Source organism: Corythoichthys intestinalis, chromosome 2, assembly GCF_030265065.1.
Source record: "Corythoichthys intestinalis isolate RoL2023-P3 chromosome 2, ASM3026506v1, whole genome shotgun sequence".
Classification (NCBI taxonomy): Eukaryota; Metazoa; Chordata; class Actinopteri; order Syngnathiformes; family Syngnathidae; genus Corythoichthys; species Corythoichthys intestinalis.
In genome coordinates this window covers 72145698-72168130 of record NC_080396.1, presented here as the reverse complement: position 1 = coordinate 72168130, position 22433 = coordinate 72145698, and the positions used below count along the sequence as shown (strand labels likewise).

The window sequence follows — 22433 nt, the reverse complement described above, 5'->3', positions numbered from 1 at the left end:
CACATAGTGCATTGCGTCGTCAACAAGGCGACCTACTAGTTAAACTAATTTTTCAAATTTTATAAAACGAAAACAAATAAAAGGGGTTTGAATATCAAATTATTATAACTCACACTAACATTTATCTACAAGTCTTTCTGTCCATAGTTTCTTTAAAGGCATTTGCAGGTCACTTTTTATTCATTTGTGTCAGTTCTGAGGCCATTCTGGTTCACTTCTTCTTGATTTTCAGGCGTTTCCAGCACTTCATGTTCTTTGGACGTCTTGCGCCGTCAGTGGCAGCCAATGGTTAACAAGAAAATGACCCGAAAATGCCTAAAATGAATAGGACGTGACCAAAAAAAAAATGATGTCAAAATTATTTTTGATTTGAATTGATTTGCTGTTGATTAACTTTGGCAGCGAACTGTCCGCTTCACTCTGCAGTGGCTTGACTTGAGGCAGTCTGTTTTCAACTGCACAGACGCCTCAGGGTGCCTTAAGTGCACAAGAGGGCATCCTCGGGGACGTCATCACAGCCAGCAAAACAACAAGCTTATAAAGTCAAGGCGCTATTCTCCCTCAGGAATAAAATGCTGAATAGCTGTTAGCAACATCTGCGCTTTTGCAGAGAGTGATGGTTTCTTCAAAACCACATATAATTCTGTGTCACTTCCTGTTGGTTTTGGAGCAATTTTGTGTCACTTCCTGTTGATTTGTGTAACATATTTAATTCAGGTCTTGTTGATTTCAGGTCACTTTCCGTTGATTTTGGAGCCTTCAGAGAGGCCTGCAAAATTAGGATTTTTTTCCCTGTTAATTTTGGGGCATTTCTGGGTCACTTCCTGTTCATTGGTCACTTCTTAATGATTTAGGGGCATTTTCCAGGTTACTTCCTGTTGATTTCAGGACACGTTCTGTTGGTTTTCGGACACTTAAGGGTCACTTTCTGTTGATTTTGGGTTACGTTCATGATTTTGGGGCATTCCAGGGTCAATTTGTATATATTTTTAATCCTAACCTGTTGATTTTAGTGCATATCCTGGTCACTTGCTGTATATTTGGGGGCATTTTTGTTTTACAATAGACTTCACTACCAGTTGACAGGGCTCGGGGCCGACCCGTAGGGGGCCTATTTCCCCAACCCCCAAAAAAAGAAAAAAAAAATTCAAATATTTTCAAAACCAAAGCCACTAGTGACCTAAAAACCAAAACAGGCACCTCCCTTGGGCATATATGAGTCTCCGTGAGCAGCTATTCCAAAAAATTCAAAATCGGTCCATAATAAAATCCTGATTAATAATTTTTTTATATATGTATAACAAAACTTAGAATGGCTATAAAACTATCAGATTTTAAGCTAGATGCACAAAAATCACCAAATGCAGCGATAATCATCAATATTTTCAGGATTAATAGCAATATTTACACATATCATATAAGTTTTTGCCAGAAATTGCAACTTAATTTTTTTTTTGCAAAATGCAACATGGCGGCCGTCACAAAACAAAGAGCTTTTTAAATTGAAAATTATTGTAAACAAATGCTTAAATAGCACAATTTCTATAGATCTGAACTTAATCCATTGATTTATTTTCCGATACCGATACCAGTACCGACAGGGGGGGCCGATCCGGCCCGAAATGGTGGTATGGGTATTGGACAGTACCATCAAAGAGGCCGCCGATACCATTTACCGGTCCAGCATTATAACATTTGACCGCAGTCTTTTTTCCTCCTGACGCTTACTCCACTCCGTCTGTGATGTGTGATGACACGTGATCACTTTGCATGCCAAGCAGCTATCGCTATTGGCTTGCTGCAGACCAATGAGAGTGGGCCAATAGTTGCTCTCAACCAATGGCGGGACAGCTTTTTCATCTTTAGGAAAAACAAACTACGAGAGTAAAATGTCGGCGGTCTGGATATACTGTATTTCAGTTTATAATTTCCATGGAGTACAATAACTGCATGCAAGATTTGCAGCCTGAAAGTTTCAAGAGGTGGAGTCAAATCGGCCAGTTTCAATACCTGGAACCTGATAAAACATTTGAAGACGAAACATGTGAACGAACACAAAGAGTTTGAGGCTGCAACAGCAGGACTGCTATCCAGAGGAAGGAGGCTGGACCGGAGCAACGATCCCTGGTCAGTTCACTTCGTCCACTTAACTTTTATTGTCTTTTACTGAAAGAAATGCGTCAGTACTTTGAGACCTGTTTCAAAAGTAGGGTTGCCACCTTTCAGAAATAGAAATACAATGGGGCAAATAAGTATTTAGTCAACCACCAATTGTGCAAGTTCTCCTACTTGAAGATATTAGAGAGGCCTGTAATTGTCAACATGGGTAAACCTCAACCATGAGAGACAGAATGTGGAATTTTTTTTTTTTTTTTTTAATCACATTGTTTGATTTTTAAAGAATTTATTTCCAAATTACAGTGGAAAATAAGTATTTGGTCACCTACAAACAAGCAAGATTTCTGGCTGTCAAGGAGGTCTAACTTCTTCTAACGAGGTCTAACGAGGCTCCACTCGTTACCTGTATTAATGGCACCTGTTTTAACTCATTATCGGTATAAAAGACACCTGTCCACAATCTCAGTCAGTCACACTCCAAACTCCACTATGGCCAAGACCAAAGAGCTGTCGAAGGACACCAGAGACAAAATTGTAGACCTGCACCAGGCTGGGAAGACTGAATCTGCAATAGGTAAAACGCTTGGTGTAAAGAAATCAGCTGTGGGAGCAATTATTAGAAAATGGAAGACATACAAGACCACTGATAATCTCCCTCGATCTGGGGCTCCATGCAAGATCTCACCCTGTGGCGTCAAAATAACAAGAACGGTGAGCAAAAATCCCAGAACCACACGGGGGGACCTAGTGAATGACCTACAGAGAGCTGGGACCACAGTAACAAAGGCTACTATCAGTAACACTATGCGCCGCCAGGGACTCAAATCCTGCACTGCCAGACGTGTCCCCCTGCTGAAGCCAGTACACGTCCAGGCCCATCTGCGGTTCGCTAGAGAGCATTTGGATGATCCAGAAGAGGACTGGGATAATTTGTTATGGTCAGATGAAACCAAAATAGAACTTTTTGGTCGAAACACAGGTTCTCGTGTTTGGAGGAGAAAGAATACTGAATTGCATCCGAAGAACACCATACCCACTGTGAAGCATGGGGGTTGAAACATCATGCTTTTTGGCTGTTTTTCTGCAAAGGGACCAGGACGACTGATCTGTGTAAGGGAAAGAATGAATGGGGCCATGTATCGAGAGAATTTGAATGAAAATCTCCATCCATCAGCAAGGACATTGATGATGAGACGTGGCTGGCCCTTTCAGCATGACAATGATCCCAAACACACAGCCAGGGCAACAAAGGAGTGGCTTCGTAAGAAGCATTTCAAGGTCCTGGAGTGGCCTTGCCAGTCTCCAGATCTCAACCCCATAGAAAATCTGTGGAGGGAGTTGAAAGTCTGTGTTGCCCAACAACAGCCCCAAAACATCACTGCTCTAGAGGAGATCTGCATGGAGGAATGGGCCAAAATACCAGCAACAGTGTGTGAAAAGCTTGTGAAGAGTTACAGAAAACGTTTGGCCTCCGTTATTGCCAACAAAGGGTACATATACTTATTTTCCACCATGATTTGCAAATAAATTCTTTAAAAATCAAACAATGTGATTTTCTGAGGGTTTTTTTCCCACATTCTGTCTCTCATGGTTGAGGTTTACCCATGTTGACAATTACAGGCCTGCACAATTAGTGGTTGACTAAATACTTATTTGCCCCACTGTAAGAGCCGCCCCCTTCGCGCGCAAAGCCGTACAGGCGACGAAAAAAAGGGACATCCCCAGGAGACTAATAGAGAGACAGGATGCTGTGGTCAATTTTTTTTTTTTTTTTTTAAATAATTTCATGCAAGTTGCACTCTTTGGCCTTTGAGAGCCAAAACTCAGGGTTTAAAAAAGTGTATTCATTATTCATTCATTGTATTTTTACTTTCTTACTGTTGGGCTTGTTAAGTGACGATCAGGAAATGCCGAGGACCCAAATGCAGAGGTGGTTAAGTGTTTATTCAAAAAAAAAAAAACAAAGTGTCAAACAAAAAGTCACCCTAAAGGGGAAAAACGTGCTACAAAAGGCATATTCAGGAAACGCGGTCTTCTCAGGAGTGAGGCTTCTGAGTGCTTGTGCTGGAATCTTCTGGCAACTGGTTTGTGTCTGGCCTGCGCTTAAAAAGGCTCAATCAATAAGCCACAGGTGTTGCCAGTGAGCCTCGCCCCTGAGGAGACCGGTCCCTCTCGCACCCGTGCAGCCTGCAAACATGGAGAATGGCATCAGCACGGAACAAAAAGGCAGGATCATAACAGGGCTAGTATTATGCATGTTTTAATTTCATGAATTTAGCACTATTTTGGCCTTTGAGAGCCAAAGTTTTATTTAACTATTGTCACCCATACCAGGTATGCAATAAAAAGTTCTACTGGATTCACTATGTATATATATATGTATAAACACAGACAAGACTGAAAAAGCAGTTCCTGCTCTTGCACTCCTCTTTAAAATAAACTGCTGTATTTTAAGCCAAAACAACTGTTGTGTTTGATAGAACAATATGTCTATATGCTGCCATAGCAAATTCATGGCACATTAAGCCACCGAACTATTTTTAATTTGTCCGTCTTACCCTGGAAACCCCCGTTTACAGACGTCACACAACCGCATTTGTTTCAACCAAGCCATAAAACGAAGGTAATTAATTATCTTTATTATTCAAAATTTCATTTTTAGCTTAGAATCATTAGTTGATGTCTAATATTTTGTTTAAAAAAAAAAAAAAAACGACTTTAAAAAAATATTCACTCGTATATTTTAAACTTTTAAAGAAATTACGCCACAATGAAAAAAGTGGTGTCTGCAAAAAAGTCATGGATATCTACCGCATAACTATCTCTTAATTGTTGTTGTTTTTTGTTGTTGTTGTTGTTGTTGTTACTGTCGCATTTTCTCCAACATGTTAGATGATAAATAATCGATCCAAACAAAGAAAATTGAAAAAAAACATTTAAAAGGGTAAATATACGAAAAAGAAAATCTCGAACACTCAATGATGTCTGCGTTTTCTACATCGCGATCCTTGTTATATTACCATGTTTCACCCATAAAATCCCCCAAAAATCCAGCTGTGGCCATTCACAGCTGTGTCTTGACACTCAGTGATACATGCTACATGGAGTTTTTGGATCGAAACAAGGTAAGTACGTGATGATATATTGTTAACCCTGCAACATGAAGCAATTATCAGAGAATCCCAAAATTTGAAAAATAAGGTCCTAATGAAACCTTTTTTCAAATTTGTAAAAAGAAATGAATATGTGTAATAAGCGCTGTAATATCTATAACCCTATCTAAATCCTGTTTTTTTTTCCCTTCATGGAACCTGCAGATGCATGTGTTGACTTGCATCCATCATTTTTTTTTTTTTCAGAAAGAAATGTCAAAATTCTGAATTACTCTCAAAATCATGAAATTTTAGGTGTATCAAATGTGATACATTTGGCAATAAAGAGTTAGGGTTAGGGTTCGTGGCGTCTTTAAATCTGCTCTATCATGCTCTCACCTCCAAATTGCGTTTTGCTGTTTAATAGTTTTTTTTTTAATGCCCTCCTGTTCAAAATTTTTCTTCCCCCAGAAAATTGAGATTTTAAGCTTTCCAATGACGTATCACACATGCATATCAGACAATTTTGGAAGTTGGTGAAATTGGGGGTCTCAAAGCGGGACTTCAAGTCACCTGAGTGTTTTCCGCCATATACAGTATATGTATTAGGGTTGTTCCGATCATGTTTTTTTGGCTCCCGATCCGATCCCGATCATTTTAGTTTGAGTATCTGCCGATCACGATATTTCCCAATCCGATTGCTTTTTTTTGCTTCCGATTCAATTCCAATCAGTCCCGATAATTTTTCCCGATCATATACATTTTGGCAATGCATTAAGAAAAAAAATGAATAAAACTCGGACGAATATATACATTCAACATACAGTACATAAATACTGTATTTGTTTATTAAGACAATAAATCCTCAAGATGGCATTTACATTATTAACATTCTTTCTGTGAGCGGGATCCACGGATAGAAAGACTTGTAATTTTTAAAGGACAAATGTGACTTTGTATATTGTGACTAAATATTGCTATCTAGTGTATATGTTGAGCTTTCAGTAAATGATACTGTAGCCATGCCCAAATGCATGATTGGAAGTGGAACCATGACTGTGCGTAGTGCTACCAATTGATATATCTTCTCTGCGTTGGGAAATAACATAGGGTGTTAAGAAAAAGATCAATTACTACCTTGCTTCCCCACATTGCTTCCCACGATAGCTCTAATCGTAGGGAGAGGGAGGCTTTAGCCAATTAAAAAAAGGCTTCAAAGGCTTCCAAAATTCACTACTCATTTTACGCTGCCTTTTAGCTCTCTATATAAGTAAAACAGTGCCATTACAGATTGAGCGCGACAATGCGTGAGTGGGTCGTGCAGCGCATGCATTAATTGCGTTAAATATTTTAACGTGATACAATTTTTAAAAAATTAATTACCGCCATTATCGGGATAAATTTTATAATCCTACCTTAAGCCAAAACTAAAGACTCTGGATGAGTGTAACATATTATGTCTGTAACATTGAATACAATTAGAAAACGATTTATTTAAAATATATACATGTCAAAAAAAGGCATGTCCAATATTTTTTTGCCGATTCCGATACTTTAAAAATGACGTGATCGGACCCGGTCAATCGGGATGCCGATCGATCGGGACATCTCTAATATGTATATATATATATTTCAAACAAAGTGGTATCGGTATCGGCCAATACTGCACAGCCAGGTATCGGTATCGATGTCAGGGCCAAAAAATGGTATCGGGGCAACACTACTTAGGGGTCACGTTTTGAACATATTTCCTGTTGTTTTAGTTCATTGGTCATGTATTATCGGTCAACCTGTTGACTTTGGGTCACTTTCTGTTGGTTTTGGGCCACTTAGAGGTCACTTTTTGTTGAATTTAGGTCATTTTCTGATGATTGGGGGCCATTCCCGGGTCACATCCTGTACATTTTGGGTTAACTTATGAGTAATGCAAATAGATTTTGGGAGAGGGTTTTGGTCAAAAATAATGACCACCAATGGAGAAACTGAAAGTTAACATTTCTTTTTGTTTTTTTGTTTGTGTAATCTCAATTTTTTTTTTTTTTTTTTTAATATCGATATCAAGCTGAAAATTTTAGTATCATGACAACAGTATCCCAACACCAGCTAAACTATGCAAAAATGTGCGACTTGTAGTCCAAAAACAATGCTTCTGTTTCGGCCTATTTGACAAGTGAATAAATGCTTACTTTCTTTGTACAGTTTGAAGCCATACTTGTTTAACTTTCTTTTTGTCAGCAACTGAAGCTTTAATCTCCAAAGTGGGGGAGTAAGCAACACAGCGCCCGATGGCCGGTCCCCGTATCTGCTGAGTACGTTGGAAAGAGGCTTTGAAGCGCAGATCTGCGCTCTTCCTTCCATCTCATTATCTTCCTTCATCTGTCCTATGGATTAAAACAACTTCTCAACATGTCCTGACATGAGACACCAAGATCTAAATCTTCTCGCTTTGTCTATTTTTTTTTCTCCTCCTCATTTGTAGTCGATTTTAGTGGTATTTTTAGACTGCCTCGAATGCCACGAGTGATTGAAACGGTTGCAAAATTAGCAGAAGGCTGGCTGTTTTCTCTTGGGATTGTGGCACACTTCTTTTAAGTAGGACAAAAAAGTGTGTAACCCATTTCTAGAAGTCTCACCGCTTTCTCAGGAAAATAATTTTCCTGAGAAAAATGTGGATTCCTCGATAACGAGTCGGATATTCTTGTCACAAAATTCGATATCGATACTCAAAAAATACTGTATCAATAAAACCCCAAAATCAAATGTTTATTTTTCTGAGGAACTCTTTCAGCGTTGCTCTATCTATATGTCCTCTAATTGCCCCCTAAGTTTGTGTGACAAGTGATGCAATATGTATAGGAAGTGACACAGAAAGCCCTCAAAATCATCATAAAGTGATCCAAAATCAAGATCAAATGAACAATGAACTGGAGGTGACCCAGAACTGCCTTAAAATCAGCAAGAAATGATCAAAATATACAGGTAGTGACCCTGGATTGCTCCAAATTGTACCAGAATTGACTCATAATCAACAATGTCCTGAAATCTACAGGAAATTATCCCAAATGTGCCGAATCTGACCCCTAAGACACCCCTAACATTTCGGAATCAATACTTTTGACAACCCTAGACGAGTCAGATTACAGAAGCATGGTCAGTGGAGGTTGGGGGTTCCATGTCTCAGCAGGTCACAGATGATCAGATTAACTAAAGCAGAGCTCCGCTCCATCCTTGAGTTGGATTAGAGATGAGCCACTTTTCAAAAACTGCATGACCATTCACATGCGGTATCTTTAACAAGCTTCACTGTGATTGGTGCAGCAGCTGACCCAAAATGAAGAGTAACAGTGACCCAAAATCAACAGTAAGTGACCCAGAAATGCCTTAAAATCTACAAGAAATGATCCAAATTATACATGGAAGTGACCCCGGAATGGCCAAAAAGTTCATGAGTTTCACCTTCTCCAGCCATTGTGTAGCACAGCTTACTCACTGACACTGAGCAACAAGCGGTGGGGGAGGGTTGAGCCTTGCAGCTGGAAGCGAGGGATTTCTCCCTGCATTCTTGCGACATTAAAAATAGCTAATACCGTAGGAACGGTATGACGGGAAAATTTTTGCGGTTTTGAAACCTTGATGTTCTCATACCACGATATACCTTGAAACCGGTAATCGGCACATGTCTCACAGGAAATCACCTGGAAAGGCCCAAAAATCTACAAGAAATGATCCAAAATCTGATTGGTGCAGCAGCTGCCAGTTTTTAACCATTTTTTGACCATTTTTAATAGCTATTGACGTCAAACCAATTTTGACCGGGGGGGCTGGCAGCAACCATTCACCAAGTGGGCTATTGAGCGAAAGAGCGGGCCAACTCCTAATCAAAATGGATTGGAGGTCTATCACTGTCAATGGCAACCAACGAATTCGTTAAATAACTTAAAGCAGTTTGTAGTATTTTCAGTAGCAACATGCCAAAGTTTCTACACTGCAAAAACACACCTCCTTAAAACTAGTTAAATTCACTAGTTTTGAGTGTGAATCTACTAGAGATGAGTGAAATTATCTGCAAGTGCTTCAAGTAAATTTTACTGAGATTTCTTCAAATAAGAAAAATAGCTGGCTGAAAATAAGCTTAACTGACTTATTTTAAAGAAACTCTAGGTAACTTTTCAACCTTTATAAAATATTTTCATAACATTTGTGATATGTCGACTGACACCTCTTTTATATCTTGATGGGGTCTGTATCGCTTTCACCAGCACTAATTAACTTTGAGGAGGGTGGCAGGAACCCTACCACACACACACAAAAAAAAACACAAATGTGCTGGCTGCTTTACGGCATATGTCACTTCCCCCTTTCCCCATTCATTATAAAGACAAGTCGAAGGTAACGCTTTCGTGCGAATTCTGCAAAGATGGCAGAGCAACAAAAGAGACAAAAAGTTTTGTCTGTGGAGAAAAAAGAAAGGGAAGCTACCAGGATATAAAGATTAACATTGACCCAGCTTTCACTTGCTGGCGCCCCACCCTCCTAAACGGAACTGAATTCATTACCTTATTTCTTTTCATCCTTCACACAGCCACTGGAAACAAATGTTGTTTAATCCATCTGCAGGCAACCATCATGATTTTAAGACACTATGCGGGTATGTGCTGGTCCTCAGGGGAAACACAGTCTTCCTAAAGGCAAAACACTACGGCTTTGTCCACTGGGGTCACTAAAATTGATGTTGCTTGTGTTGCTTTAAGCAATAATAATAACTAACTATGTTTAATCATATAAAAAGCTTGTTTGTCAGAAATGTTCTTTGAAACATTATTTGAAGGTGTTTTTTTCTTGAGTTAAATGGAAAATTAACAACCTTCATAAGTAGTGGCTTAATAAGAACAAATAGTAATATTTACTTAAAGTAAGTGGAATAATCTGATGCGTTAATCGTTTAACTAGTCCTAGGGTCAGGAACCTTTTCAACCAAGAGAGCCAAAACACCCAACATATATTAAAATGGCATTCCACGAGGGCCATACTGTTTGTGTGTGTGTGTGTGTGTGTGTGTCATATACCGTGTAATTCTGTATAATCTATGTTCTGTTTCCAGCTTGCCCGAGTCTGTTTTGTAAGCGCTGTTTTTTGTTTGTTTGTTTGTTTGGGTTTTTTTCTTTGTTTTTTTTTTGTTTGTTTTTTTTTTTGTTTTTTTTTTTGTGAACGCATTTGAAAGCCTCACATGGGAGCGAGAGTGAGGTCATGCTCAGCTTTTACGAGCAGTTGCCGAGTTGTGATTTAAATAAATATTGAGAGAACAACAACGAAAGCCTATCATCGTTATTTGGGATGTTACAATCGTTGCTCAATTGCGTACTCATCACTTTGAAAATAACTAATAGAAACATTGTTTGGCGTTGCGTATATTTCCTGGAAGTGGAAACCACAACCTCGGGGACATGTACATAACAGTGGCCGAGACAGGTTGAGCGTTTTTAGGGCAGCCAATCGTGGGTCTCGCTCTCCTTGAAGTGGCGACAATTTGACAGGCGAAAAAAATCATAAAAGTCAAACCGACTTGACGAAACCGGCGTGACTTGGGGTGCCACGCAGTTCACTTTTGTAGTTTCATTTTCCCCTGCTGGCCAAAAGTATTGGCACCCCTGCAATTCTGTCAGATAATGCTCAATTTCTCCCAAAAAATGATTGCAATTACAAATGCTTTGGTAGTAATATCTTCATTTATTTTGCTTGCAATGAAAAAAACACAAAAGAGAATGAAAACAAAAAAATTTGATCATTGTCATTTTACTCAAAACTGCAAAAATGGGCCGGACAAAAGTATTGGCACCCTCAGCCTAATATTTGGTAGCACAACCTTTAGACAAAATAACTGCAAACAACCACTTCCGGTATCCATCAATGAGTTTCTTACAATGCTCTGCTGGAATTTTAGACCATTCTTCTTTGGCCAACTGCTCCAGGTCTCTGAGATTTTAAGGGTGCCTTCTCCAAACTGCCATTTTCAGATCCCTCCACAGGTGTTCTATGGGATTTAGGTCTGGACTCATTGCTGGCCACTTTAAAAGTCTCCAGTGCTTTCTCTCAAACCATTTTGTAGTGCTTTTTGAAGTGTGTTTTGGGTCATTGTCCTACTGGAAGGCCCATGACCTCTGAGGGACACCCAGCTTTCTCACACTGGGCCCTACATTATGCTGCAAAATTTGTTGGTCGTCTTCAGACTTCATAATGCCATGCACACGGTCAAACAGTCCAGTGCCAGAGGCAGCAAAGCAACCCCAAAATATCAGGGAGCCTCTGCCACGTTTGACTGTGGGGACCGTGTTCTTTTCTTTGAAGGCCTCGTTTTTTTCCCCCTGTAAACTCTATGTTGATGCATTTTCCCGAAAAGCTCTACTTTTGTCTCATCTGACCAGAGAACATTCTATCAAAACGTTTTTGGCTTTCTGAAGTAAGTTTTGGCAAACTCCAGCCTGGCTTTTTTTATGCCTCTGGGTCAGAATTGGGGTCTTCCTGGGTATCTTACCATTGAATCCCTTTTCATTCAGGCGCCGACGGATAGTACAGGTTGACACTGTTGTATCATCGGACTACAGGACAGCTTGAACTTGTTTGGATGTTAGTCGAGGTTCTCTATCCACCATCTGCACCATCTTTTGTTGCAATCCCTCGTCATATTTTTCTTCTCCGTCCACATCTAGGGAGGTCAGCCACAGTGCCATGGGCTTTACACTTATTGATAACACTGTGAACGGTAGACACAGGAACATTCAGGTCTTTGGAGATGGACTTGTAGCCTTGAGATGGCCCTTGCTTCCTCACAATTTTTCTTCTTCAGTCCTCAGACAGTTCTTTGGTCTTCTTTCTTTTCTCCATGCTCAATGTGGTACACACAAGGACACAGGACAGATGTTGAGTCAACTTTGATCCATTTTAACTGGCTGCATGTGTGATTTTGTTATTGCCACCACCTGTTATGTGCCCCAGGTAAGTAACAGGTACTGTTAATTACACAAATTAGAGAAGCATCACATGATTTTTCAAAGGGTTCCAATCCTTTTGTCCGGCCCATTTTTGGAGTTTTGTGTAAAATGATAATGATTTAATTTTTTTTCCCCATTCTCTTTTGTGTTTTTTCATTGCAAGCAAAATAAATGAAAATATTACTACCAAAGCATTGGTAATTGCAATCATTTTCTGGGAGAAATTGAGCATTATCTGACAGAATTGCAGTGATGCCAATTCTTTTGGCCAGCAGTGTACTCCTGTTTGCTCGGCATTGAGTTGGGAGGTGCCAGTCCCACTGCTGGCTGAGCGGAGACTTTCAACGCGCGAGGCGTGGTCTGTAACCCTCATCTTCATACAATCCACGATGGGAGGACCACCAATCGGCAATGAATTGAAGCATATTATTACGACGTACGTTTGAAGTGTCTAAAATCAATGGGTGAATACACCAGCAGCTAATTACAGCTCGTTCATGTCAAGAAAGCCGGCCGATTCCAAATTTAAGATGACGGGATGGTGGGGAGCCAGATGCACTCATCAAAAGAGCCAGATGTGGCACGCGAGACATACAGTGGGGAGAACAAGTATTTGATACGCAGTCAATGGGAAAACCCATTGGCAGTGTATCAAATACTTGTTCTCCCCACTGTAGGTTCTCGACCGCTGAACTAGTCTTAAACACTCAAAACAAGATGGAGAAACTTATTTGACTAAATTTAAGAAAAATGATCTGATTAAGACGTCATAAATTTGCAGTGTTTGTGGTCAATGTAAAACAAAAAAAAAAACTTTTTGGGGAGCAGATCTTGTTTGTCATCGCCGTCAACGGCAGACAAGTTAAGTTTTGTGAATGGGGAAAATTAGGAAACGCACAGAACATGTTGTGTGGTATGTGGGCTAACTCAAGAGCGGCTAATAGTCCCAAAAATACAGAATTTACCTCATATTTAAAATGGTAAGTACTAAGCAGTGAATAGTAATTAGCATGAATGGTTTTCCTTCTTCACCTCACCTCTGTTTTTCCCATGCATTGCATTTTGTATATGTGCGAGTTTGCGCTACAAGGCAGCGTTCCTCCTCATGGCCAGTTTTTCGTGCGTGTCCTTAAGCATGGCAGTGTTGGTGTGCGTGGGTGATGTTTGTTGTGATCCAGGCATTTAATATGCATATGTGTGGGCAGGTGTGAGTTGCATCATGTGAAGCAGAAAGGAGGTTTCAGCAGCTCGCTGCAGGGTGGAGAGGTCACTCAGCCAGAGTCACATCTAGTATGTTCATCAGTGCTTTCGGTGGACGTATCCCATTTATTTTCAGACAAAAACAATCTGATGAATCTCAATATATCTAGAAATGCTTCTTGAAATTGTGTCTCCTTTCTTATTTTCACAGTGTGTTCATTCTTGCTTGCTTCCGTGTAGGGTTGTCCCAAACGACTATTTTTCTTCCGATTAGTCAGCAGACTTTTTTAACGATTAGTCGACTATTGTAATAATGTATCTCTTTTTTTTTTTGTGTCGCTAATGTAGCAGTTACATTGTTGTTGATGCTTATTAATTCACAAAAACATTTTGGAACACTTAAATTCTTTATTAAAGTACAAATAGTGTGGCAATGTTACTATCTGTTAACTAATTTAGAGACAAATCTTCGCCGGTATTTCTTTTTTTTTTTCAGGGCCGCTGCACGCGGGAGAACTGCAAATACCTCCACCCGCCCGCTCACCTGAAAACCCAGCTGGAGATCAACGGGCGCAATAACCTCATCCAGCAGAAGACAGCGGCCGCCATGTTGGCCCATCAGATGCAATTTATGATTCCCGGCACCACCATGCAGCCTGTGGTCAGCGCTTTTTCCGCAAATGCTTCACTCTGCTGGCTTTTACGTCGGCTCGGTAAACTGTGTTTTCTACGTAGCAGACATTTCCAGTCAGCCAGGGTCTGGGCTCCGGTGGCGCTCTGAGCTACACACCGTACCTGACCCCCGTGTCGCACGGAATGGGCCTGGTACCGGCAGACATCTTGCCCAGCACGCCCGTCATCGTCCCCGGCAGCCCTCCCGCGTCATTGGCCGCCGCCTCCTCAGCCAATCAAAAACTGCTGCGAACAGACAAACTGGAGGTAACTCGGCGAGACGTTACTTGCGACCAAAATGTAGGTTTTTCGACCAAAATTACCCAATTTCCAATGTCAAAAAAATTTTAACTTTCAGAAGGTATTTCTTCCTACTTTACTTTAAAAATATCGAAAACCACAAGATGGCAAAAAAAAAAAAAAAAACAGCACTAGAAAACGCAAAAAAAAAAAAAAAAACGCCAAACTGCGAAAACTGCAGGAAAAAATTGGCAAAACCACGAAATACTGCAAAAGAACGCCCAAAAAAGTGGCAAAGACAAATTGCAAAACACAAAAATAAACACACACACACAAAAAACTGAAAATAACAACAACAACAAAATCACAAAAAAAACCTGATAATTTAGTGGATATCTTAGTTTTAGTCGTTATGGGGCACTCATGTACTAGCTAGCTAGCGCAGCACTAGAAAGATAGACATGGTCATCAATACTGGTTGTGATTTCACAATGAGAACTGTTGAAAAAAAGTGAGTGTTCCCAAAAAGCCAAATGTAGAGGAATGTAGAGGAGAAAAAAAACATGGAAAGCGTTAATAACGGTACTAAAATGCAAAAAAAATCTGCAAAAACATTAAAAAAAAAATAAAAAACAGAACTATGTGAAAACTTCAGGGGGAAAATGGCAAAATTCTGCAAATTAACACCCCAAAAAATTTACAAAATTGTGACAAACTGCTGCGATTAGCTGGCAACCAATTCAGGGTGCACCCCGCTTACTGCCCAAAGTTAGCTGGGATAGGCTCCAGCACCTCCGTTAGCCTCTTGAGGATAAGCGGCATGGTAAATGTATAAATGAATGAATGTGACAAACTGCAAAAATCACATACAAAAAAATATACTTAGAAAAACACCAAAACCAGAAAAAACAATCTGGTTGTTGTCTTAGTTTTTGTCATTATAGGGCACTCACGTACTAGCTAGCTAGCGCAGCACTAGAAAGCTAGACAGGGTCATCAATTCTGTTTGTGATGTCAAAATCAGAACTGGTAAATGGAGAGTACTTATATAGCACTTTATCTACATTGTTACAATGCCCAAAGAGCTTTACATTAGATTTACACTTTTGCGCACACATTCACACACCAATGGTGCTGCTGCCATGCAAGGCGCTGCCAACCCATTGGGGGCAAGTTAGGGTTCAGTGCCTTGCCCAAGGGCACTTCGACAGTGGGCAGTCATAGCCGGGAATTGAACCGCTGACCCGTCGGTCCCATGACAACTCAAGCTACCAACTGTGCCACGGCCGCCCACAGAAATTAGTGAGCGTTCCAGAACAGCCAATAAAAAACAAGCAATAAAAAATATTGGAAACATGAATAACAGTTCTAAAAGGCAAAAAACCTGCGATAACAGCAACAAAATAACGCAAAAAACAGAACTCTGCGAAATGTACAGGGGAAAAAATGGCAAAACCGCAAAAAACTGCTGAAGAACACCAAAAAAAAAGAAAAATGGGTACAATTATGACAAACTGCAAAAAAATCAAATACGAAAAAAGGAAAAAAAAAGAAAACACCAAAAACCAGAAAAAAGCACCAAAAAAATCATTGTAAAAAAACAACTGATAATTTAGTTCATATTTTAATTTTAGTCATTATCGGGCACTCATGTACTAGCTAGCTAGCGCAGCACTAGAAAGCTAGACATGGTCATCAATTCTGGTTGTGGTGTCACAATCAGAACTGCCGAAAAAAGTGGGTGTTCCCTAACAGACAAATAGAGATAAATAAAAACATGGATACCGTGGAAAAACAGCACTAAAAGGCAAAAAAACTGTGAAAATAACAACAAAAAAAGCCCCACAAAAGGCAGAACTGTGCAAAAACCGCAAAAAACTGCAAAAGAACACCAAAAAAAGCAACGAAAAAAACGGTAGAAATTGTGACAAATTCCCCAAAAAACTGGAAAAAAAAAAAACACCAAAACCAGAAAGAACCACAAAAAAATACAAAAAAACTGTTAATTTAGTTGATATTTTAGTTTTATAAGGCACTCATGTTGTAGCTAGCTAGCGCAGCAGTAGAAAGCTAGACATGATCATCAATTCTGTTTGTGATGTCACAATCAGAACTGCTGAAAAAAGTAGGCATTCCCTATTCATTGTTCTGGCAGCATTGTTTGGCTGCAAATGAACAAATGTTTATTCGCTGCTAGCATTCCCACGTCAAATGATTTGGACATCAGCCAATGAGGTATAAATAACATTTGTTTTTCCTCTGGCCAAGATGAACCCTCCCACTAATGAGTGTATCCATAGTAGATGTTCATTCGCCGCCAGCCCTCCCACTTAAAACGGATCCGACGTCTAGTGCTGTCAATGGCAGCCAATGAGTTAAGTCAGTGTTATATGCAGAAAGTGTTTTCCCTCTCGACCTTTCAAAGGGTAAACAATTCTCATCTCGGTACGAGACGGAGGTGATGCGTAGGCGTACATGCCTGGATATGTTTGTCTTGACGAGCGCTATCACTTAGCAACTGCTTTAAATGAAGCTCGCTAATGAAACAGCATCCCTCCGAGAGACCAACGCACTCCCACACAGAGTGCACGTGAACACCATTCTTTGGAAATGACCTGTACGCGTGCACGTCCGCGGGGTTTCGCGATACCATAAAGCAGGGAAAAGCAGCTCTCTCTGTGGTTATAATCAGGTCTCGGTACTGGACGCTTTAGTTGTTCCGCCTTCATTTGAGTTTGGCGGTCCAGACCGAAACTGAGACAAGACTAAGACCATAAAAATTATTTTCTAGTAAAAAAAAAAAAATGTTTTTAAACCTTTCTAATGTGCCAGTAATTTGTAAGTGTGGGGAAGTTTTACTAAAACAAATAACTAATGAATTTGAAGTGCTGGTCTTGACAGAAAATCCTCAAAGTCTGCCAGTCTGAGAGAAAACCAAGACTTTTGAGGGTTCAGACCGAGATGAGACTTTTGCAGGTCCCAGATGCAGACAAAACCAAGACTTTTGAGAGTGGCGACCAAAACAAGAACAAGACTTTCACCTCCAAAAGTCTTGTTTCGCAGACCTACGTCATGCCAAGACTTTTAGGGTTCACAGACTGAGACGAGACCAAAACATTTGGGGGTCAAAACCAAGACAGGACCAAGGCTTTTGGGAGTTGAGACCGAATCAAATCAAAACTTGGGAGTCCAGATCACGACAAGACAGAGACTTATAGGAGTGCCGTCTGAGACAAGAACAAACTTTAATGTGTCCCAGACTGAGGACAGACCAAAACTTTTGAGAATCTAGACCGAGACAAGACCAAGACTTTTGGGATTCCACAGCAAAACAAGACTTTTGGGCATCCAGATTGAGAAACGACCAAGACTTTTGCGGGTCCCAGACCAAGACTTTTGGGAATCCATATCAAAGAAAATGTTTTGATTGTGTAGACATAGACAATACCACGACTTTTGGAAGTCCAGACCGAGGGCAGACAAAGACTTTTTGGAATCCAGACAGAGACAAGACCAAGACTATTAGGAATCCACATTTAAACACCAGTATTTTGAGTCCAACCCGAGACAAAACCATGAGCATCAACGTGTAGTGTCTTCCCCTTCTTCATACCAAGACAAAGACTTTAAGAATTCAAAACCAAGACTTTTGAGATCCTAGATTGAGACAAGACCAAAATTTTGAAGAGTCTGAACCAAGACAAGGCCAAGAGTTTTGGGCGTCCAGAGCGAGACAAAACCAAGACCATTAAAGTGACGGGTCTTCACCGTTCTCCAGACCAAGACTTTTGAGAATCCAGACTACCACAAGACAAAGAGTTTAAGAGTTTAGGGTTAGGGTTAGTCAAAACCAAGACTTTTGGAGGTCCCAGATTGAGACAAGACCAAAACTTCTAGGTGTCTGAACCAATAAAAGACCAAGAGTTTTGGGAGTACAGACCAAGACAAAACCAAATACCATCAAAATGTGGTGTCTTCACTGTTCTCCAGAACAAGACTTTTGGGGTTCCCAGACTGAGACAAGACCAAAGCATTAGGGAGTTAAAACCAATACAAAACCAAGGCTTTTGAGAGACAAGGCCAAAACAAAAACAAAACTTGTGGGAGTCCAAATCATGACAAGACCAAGATTTTGATGAGCGCAGTTTGAGACAAGACAAAGACTTTTGTGTGTCCCAGACTGAGGACAGACCAATACTTTTGGGAATTTAGACCGAGATAAGACCAGGACTTTTGGGAATCCACAGCAAAACGAGACCTTTGAGCTGCCAGACTGAGGTATGACCAAGAATTTCAGGTGTCACAGACCAAGACAGCACCAAGACTTTTGCAAGTCCCAGACCAAGACTTTTGGGAGTCCACACTAAAACAAGACTTTTAAGTGTCTAGACATAAACAAGACCAAGAAGAGACAAAACATTCCAGGAGTCCAGAGTAAGACTAAAACAAGTCCAAGACTTTTGGGAGTCCAGACCGAGGCCAGACAAAGACTTTTGGGTATCCAGACCGAAACAAGACCAAGACTTTTGTGGATCCCAAACCAAGAGTTTTGGGAATCCACCTTCTAGCAGTACTTTTGAGAGTCCAGATCAAGGGAAGACCAAGACAAAGATTTTTGTGAGTCCAGCCCGAGACAAAACCAAGAGCATGTGATGTCTTTGCCGTTCTTCAGACCAAGACAAGACAAAGACTAACAGTTTTTGAGATCCCAGATTGGGACAAGACCAAAATTTTTCAGGAGTCTGAACCAAGACAAGGGCAAGAGTTTTGGGAGTCCAGAATGAGACAAAACTAAAGACCATCAAACGTGGTGTCTTCACTGTTCTGCAAAACCAAGAGTTTTGGCAGTCCAGAACGAGGTCCAACCAAGACCTTCTCCAGGCCAAACACTTGAGCGATTTCTGTCTTCCATAATTTTTGCTTCATCTAATCTACTCTGCCGCTGCGTGTGTTCAGGTTTGTCGCGAGTTCCAGCGGGGTAACTGCGCTCGAGGCGAGACCGACTGCCGCTTCGCCCACCCGTGCGACAGCCCCATGATCGACACCAGCGACAACACGGTCACTGTCTGCATGGACTATATCAAGAGCCGTTGCTCCCGCGAGAAGTGCAAGTACTTCCATCCGCCAGCCCATCTGCAGGCCAAGATCAAGGCTACCCAACACCAGGCAAACCAGACCACGGCAGCCATGGTGAGAGCGACTCCTTGGCTACCATTGACAGCGACGGACATCCAATCCATTTTAACTAGGAGTGGCTGGCAGCGATCATTCGATCTGCATTACCGCATTACTCGGATATGCCTCGAGAAAAACAGGAAGAGTGACCTGTAATCAACAGGAATTCACCCAAAGTTAACCAAAAAGCAACAGGAAGTGATTTAGATTTACCCCAAAATTAACAGGAAGTAAACCAGAAATACCCCAAAATCGACAGGAAGTGACCTATAAAGAATAGAAGTGTCCTGTAAATGCCAGAAAATCAATGGAAAGTTATCCAGAATCGCCCCAAAACCAACAAAGAAGTGGCCTGAAATCAAAAGGTGTCCTGGAAATGCCCAAAAATCAACAGGAAGTGACCCAGAAGTGTCCAAAACTAAAAGGAAGTGACCTCAAATTAACAATAGGTTACCTAGAAATGCCTCAAAATGTATCGGAAGTGACCTTTAATCAAGAGTACAGTAATTGGCCAACAACAATCAACAGGATATGACCCAGAAATCATTCAAATCAACAGGAAGTGACCTAAAATCAACAGAAAGTGTCCTGGAAATGCCCAAAAAGTGATCCATAATTGCCTTAAACCAAAGGGAATCAACCTCAAATCATCAGGAAGTGACCTGAAATAAACAGACAGTCTCTTGTAACTGCCCCAACATCAACAGGAAGTGACCCAGAATTGCTTAAAACCAAAAGGAAGTGACCAGAAATATGCCCCTAAAATCAATAAAAACTGACCCCGATTTGTCCAAAAATCAATCGGGAGTGACCCAGACTTGCCGATAACCAAAAGGAATAGACCTCGAATCAACAGGATGTGACCTGAAATACCCCAAAAATAAACAGAACTGGCCCGGATAAAGGGGAATTGACTTGGAAGTGCCCTCAAATGACGAGGCAGTGATCCGGAAATGCCCCAAAATCAACAGGAAATGACCAGAAATCAACAGAAGGTGTCCTGCAATGGCAGTGAAAAATGATCATTTAATGCTAGCCATCTAATTCTAGTTCTAATGGATTTGATTTCTATCTTTGTCAGTTGTAGTGAATGAGTTAATAGACAGTGTTACCTCTACATACGAAGTTAATTCGTTCCAGGACCTTGTTTGTAAGTTGAAATGGTCGTATGTCAAGCGGGATTTTTCCATTAGAATACATTATAATTCCATTAATTTGTTCCACAGCCCGAAAACCTACACTGAATTCTTTATCAATACAATCGGTGCTATTGCAAATAGCAATTACACGGAGCAAAACAAATAAATTATAAATTAAAATCAGAATATTAATATAATCATAGTTAATACTTTGACAGCAGCTGCATCATAAGACTGTCATAAGACCAAATGAAACACTATGAAGCTCTGAACCAATTGGCTGCAAAGCTTCATTGAGTCAAGAAGCTTCATTTGGCCAACACTGCTCCCTTGGGGGAGACAGTCAACCTCTGCTGCTACCTGCTGTCAACATCGTTGTCGCCCAACATGCCTCCCAGCATGCATTGCAGCGCTACAGATGTAAATAACAATCAAAATTCAATGGTCTGTGCTAATTATTTATTCAGTTACTGTTCCAGTTGTTTCATTAATTGCTCATTATGGTATTTGGTAACACTTAATTTGACAGTGGCGCCATAAAACTTTCATAACATAGTCATAACTATGACATGACACTGTCATGGGCATTACTGAATGCATATGACTGATGTAATTAAGTGTCATCCAGTAAATTATGTCACTAACTCCATTTATGTCCAGCTCAGATCTTTTGTATCCATTCAAAAGTGAGATAATTTGCCGAATAACACTAAATGACATCGATTATAAGCATTTATTAATGCTGATGACATTGTCATGTCATAATTATGAAAGTCTTATCACAGTCTTATGGTGCCAATGTCAAATAAAGTGTTACCAAATACCACAATGAGCAATTAATAAAACAACTGGAATATTAGCTGAAGAAATAATAGCACAGAACATGAATTTTGTCTGTAGCACCACAATGCATGTTTGGAGGCATGTTGGACGACAACAGTATTGACAGCAGGTGGCAGCAGAGGTTGACTGCCTCCCCCAAGGCAGCAGTGATGGCCAAATGAAGCTTCTTGAAGCAATGAAGATTTGCAGGTGACGGATGTGTTTCGCGTGGTATGCCTGAACCCACCGCGTGACTGACGGGACAGAGTGAGAGAAAGGTGCATTAGAGTTTTTGACTTTCTTTTGGTGATGTTACAATAATAATAATTTTCACGTTAACTTATAAAGAATGGGAAACGGAGGTCGGAGGAAGACCGTCGAGATCGTAGACATTCTACGGCCATCTTGTCGAGCCAGTTCATGGACGCGCACACCACGTTCATATTTTTCTATCGTGTCCATCTCCATTTCAATGATAAGCGTCACCTTTTCCCTTTTTTCACTACCTACCTTAACATTCTCGGAACCTATGTTGATTACTATCACAAGGAAATCAGCCGTGCATCCGTCTTGCGGGAAAGAAAGAAACCGTGGCGCTGTCGTAAATCGTAGTATTCCGAGCATGTCGTCGGATGTAGAAACAAATGGCGAGTCAAATTTTACGTCAGATGTCGAAAAGATTGTGTGTCGAAGCGATCGTACGTCGAGGTACCACTGTAGATTATTAATGTTATGCTAGTTTAGTAATGCTAATTGCTTATGTTATCGTCAGGTATTGTGGTATATCGCTATCGCGATATAAAATAGCAGCTATCGTGATGGATTTTTTTTCATATTGCTAAGCACTATACTCGCTAACATTCAGTGTGGAGCCCTGTTTTGTTTTTACCATATCAAGCACCAGGCCACCTCTGCAAATTCATTCCAGTAGCTTCCACGTACAGTCAGCTAACAATAGTGAGGTCCTTTCAAAATAATGGCGCAGG

General features: G+C 40.5%; 1 protein-coding gene across 9 annotated transcripts in view; it reads left to right on the top strand.

Annotated features, from left to right (window-relative positions):
* Positions 1-22433, top strand: part of LOC130930836 (muscleblind-like protein 2a) — a 102167-nt gene that overhangs the window by 43489 nt on the left and 36245 nt on the right. For 8 of the 9 annotated variants that reach the window (XM_057859092.1, XM_057859064.1, XM_057859102.1 and 5 more), the window contains exons 3-5: positions 13896-14060; positions 14135-14338; positions 19268-19501. In XM_057859092.1, coding sequence (XP_057715075.1) covers positions 13896-14060; positions 14135-14338; positions 19268-19501 — 603 coding nt within the window. The remainder of the gene's footprint in view (positions 1-13895; positions 14061-14134; positions 14339-19267; positions 19502-22433) is intronic. The other variant, XM_057859047.1, reaches the window with a different exon arrangement.